Below are 3,659 nucleotides of genomic sequence, written 5' to 3'. Positions count from 1 at the left end.
TCTAAGTTCATCCATCATCTTATTTACTATGCGTTATTTTCTCCATCAAGTGCAAAAAGGGATAAATTTGGTCCCTGGGGTGGTAAGGGCAGGTTAAAAAATATGACGATTATTTGATGTGATTATCTACACACCTCCCACTTGTCCTTTATTTAGAGCGGCCTCTTTGGAGGAAGTGATGCTGCCAATGCCATGCAGCACTAATGTCGCACGTGGAAGACGAAAGAAGCAAGAGCCTCTCCATCTTCGACCCACATCATCATAAATACATATTCGATCAGCCTCCCCCCCTAATTAACGTTCATCCCATAAGCTCGCCCACAAGTACGCAAGGTGCTACTCCACTGCAAGATTAAACAAGCAAACCGATGGAGAAGAACGCCACTTCGGAGATGATGATTACCGTGGACGTCGATCCGGAGGCTCTGAATTGCCCAAGATGTCTTCGTCCCCTCGAACCTCCCGTGTTCCAGGTACACACATATGTTGCCGTTCTTTGCAGCGTTTCTCCACCTACTTGGTCGTTCTTTTCTAACTTGCACAATTTTGTCACGTACGCATAGTGCGCGGCCGGCCATGTCGTGTGCTCGGCCTGCCACGGCGACCTCCCGGACAAGGACAAGTGTGTTTCTTGCTTCGTCAACTCGGGCTTCAGCCGCTGCTTCATCCTGACGAGCTACGGCCGCTGCTTGGCCCTGGCGCGTCCTGCAGTCCGTCCGTGTCGCCTACGCAAACGGCTGCGCCGCTACCAAGATGCTCTACCACGAGAAGGCGGAGCACCAGAAGACGTGCGCCGGATCGTCAGCCGCCGTGGAGCAGCAGGCCGTGCTCCTGCAGCAAGGTCCCCCGGGTGACTGCAGCTACGAGCTTGTTTTGCCCAAGGTTCTGTCGTCCTCGCGGGCCAGCGTCACCGTCACCATCACCGGTAGTGGCAAGGGATCAACGGTAAGGCGCGCGCCAAAAGCGTGGGGAATTTGATCTGGGTGATTCTAATAACGGTACGTACGTATGCATGCAGGGATCGTTGGTGAGGATGGGTCCTTGCGGGGGCATTGGTGGCAACATCAGGGAGACGGGCATGTCGGACATCAACCCAATCGTCCAGGTCATCCTCCGGCACGGAAACGCCGTGGACGCCATTTCCTTCATGTACGAGCGGAAGGGCAAGGAGGCGTGGACCGACAGGTGGGGTGGCGAAGGCGGCAAGCCCTCCCCGGTAGGTATCCCGTCGCCATTGATTTCCACTATCTCGAGAGTCGGCACTCGGCACTAGTGTTGGTCTCTCTGTTACTACCTTTTTGTTTTTGGACGTGCAGTTCAGTCTGCAGCAGGACGAGTACCTGACGAGCGTCCATGGCCACTATGGCCAATTCAAGGGCTTTGTCGTCGTAAGATTGCTGAAGTTTGTCAGCAACCTTCGCAGCTACGGGCCGTATGGGAAAGAGGACGGCGTGTCATTCGCACTCCACGCCGGCCCCGGTGGCAAGATCATCGGCTTCCACGCGCGATCCGGCCAATTCCTTGACGCGATTGGCACCTATGTGAAGATGGACAATTACTGAACACGCATATGCATGCCAGATCTATGTTTTGCGTACATGAGATGAGCATACTAGCTACATGCTGATTCTGAATTCTGTAGTGCGTTTTTCTGTTGATGGATAGACAGACTGAGTTCTTCATTCTTATAGACAACTCTTTGCGACACAATCCCCCATGGAGTGTGAAAGCAAACTTATTTGCATATCGAGGAGGGATTCCATGATAATAAAACCATCGCTTCGACCAAGGTTTCCTAATTCTCTAAATACGACTGTTTCCAATTAATTTGAGATTATCCTAGAACGCTTTGATAATTTTGAGATTCTTCAAATACTTTTGTTTATGCTTTATCTATAAAGCAGCGCGTAAACATATTTGAAGACTTGCATGCAGTTAGCTCCATCGATCAGTTATAAGAACTGATTTTTCTTTTTCTTTTTTCCTTTTTTTGCATATGAATAAGAACTGATACTTACAAAGTTCTTCTCTTCAAAGAGAAGGGTCAAACTAAAATTAAAAGAAAATTGGTTCAAAAATGACCTGGCCAGAGAAATTGTATATCTATATATACTTTGCATATTCAAATGTTACTTCTTTTCAACTAGCAAAGATAAGTGACCACTTTCTTTCTCCCGACCACTTCTGTTCAAATCCCTTCCTCTTGAAATAGTTCTACTAAAACTATACATGTTCAACAGGAATGCATAATTTGGGTTTTTTCATGGATATTTTTCAATGCTTATATGTTAGCGGCTTACCATAAATTGAAAAAAACTGACATAATCTATTTACAGAATGCATTATACAAGTAATTTTGTAGAATACTCAATCGACAGAATGAACTGGATCTTTTATACACCATACGAACTACACAGTGAATATGAAGAAACTGAATTTTAAAATTAGATCAGTGCTACAAGCAGCACACACACATTAAGCACCATAACTTGCACTTTATGCAATTAATTATTACAAATCAATACCTTGCCCTGGTAAATTAATTGGTCGGCACACATTGCTTGCTAGAATTGCAATTTGCTAACAAATGATTGCCCAAAGGTCCACCCCTTTGGCACAATGTCGTTGAACACAAGCGTGTGTCCATCAGTGTTGGTTAGTCTGAAGGAGAGCATCTTTCCGCTAAGGTTCGCCAACGAGTGCCAGTTAGCACCCCAATTTCGTGCCATAGGCATCCAGTCTTCAGAATCATTGCTCTTGACATCCATGGACTCGATGGAGCCTGTTGCAGCAACATTGCTCACAAGCACAAGATTGAAGTAATCCTGACCGTTGATTTTGAACCTCACGCCGCCCCGCTTCACGCACGGAACCCTGCTTGTTTATGGTAGTGGCATAGAACGAGTTGATGTTATGTGGCTCCGGTGACATTGGGCTAATTTATGAACTTATAAGAGGCGCATATATACCTCTGGTACATTACGGGGATGATGCCACCTTTATAAACACCGATTTTCTCCCAGGCCGGCTGGGCCATGTCGAAGTGCGGCCTTGGCATGTTGCACCAGCCGCCATTATCATTGGGGAGGGCGTCATTCGGTGGGCAAAAGTTAGTGGCCGTCACGGTCACTGTCACGCCCGGCTTACAAAACAACGGGTCCGCGCGCTTGCGATCACATGCGATCTTGTAACACTGCCCGCACGCGGTGCCGTTGTTGAATAGCACGGTGCTCAAAGCCGCCGTGCGTGTCCCATATCCTTCAGAGAAGAGGTTGCCATACCCGCATGCGCCACCTGTAATATATAATATCCATCGCAAGGTTTAATAGACAGAAGAACAAGATGAAGCGGGCATGCACACACAAGATATATGTAGTTGTGTGACTTGAATGATTACCCATTGTGTCGGAGGCGTCAGCGCTGCCGTAGAATGTCGCATGCGCCTTCTGCCATACAAACGGTTGTGGGGATGGAGTATTTGTGGTGTCCGCAGCCACAGACAGCAGCCACAGACAGCAGCGCACAGCTGACCGCCAGCAGCAGCACCACAGACAGCAGCAGCACCACCACAATTAAAAGTAGAATGAAGACTATCATTAGGGAGAAAGGGGTATAGTTAAAATCAGGGGGAGGGAGATTAGTGGGGAAGAGGACATGTC

At 47.9% G+C, this 3,659-nt stretch overlaps 1 protein-coding gene across 1 annotated transcript; it reads right to left on the bottom strand.

The window, feature by feature from the left end:
• Positions 1–2,418: 2,418 nt before the first annotated feature.
• LOC119279131 (expansin-A24-like) lies at positions 2,419–3,401 on the bottom strand. Its single transcript, XM_037560508.1, has 3 exons — positions 3,398–3,401; positions 2,970–3,294; positions 2,419–2,874 (listed from the first exon to the last, which is right to left on the bottom strand). The coding sequence occupies exons 1-3, from the start codon at positions 3,399–3,401 to the stop codon at positions 2,565–2,567; spliced, it is 639 nt and encodes a 212-aa protein (XP_037416405.1). The 3' UTR covers positions 2,419–2,564.
• Positions 3,402–3,659: the final 258 nt, after the last annotated feature.

This window comes from Triticum dicoccoides, chromosome 3B, assembly GCF_002162155.2.
Source record: "Triticum dicoccoides isolate Atlit2015 ecotype Zavitan chromosome 3B, WEW_v2.0, whole genome shotgun sequence".
In the NCBI taxonomy this organism is placed as follows: Eukaryota; Viridiplantae; Streptophyta; class Magnoliopsida; order Poales; family Poaceae; genus Triticum; species Triticum dicoccoides.
This window is presented reverse-complemented; position numbering and strand designations above follow the sequence as displayed.

Excerpts from the sequence above, each read along its gene's own strand:
- LOC119279131 (XM_037560508.1), bottom strand. Across the intron at positions 2,875-2,969 it reads ATCCCCGTAATGTACCAGAG|GGTTCCGTGCGTGAAGCGGG; the intron begins GTATATATGCGC and ends ATAAACAAGCAG.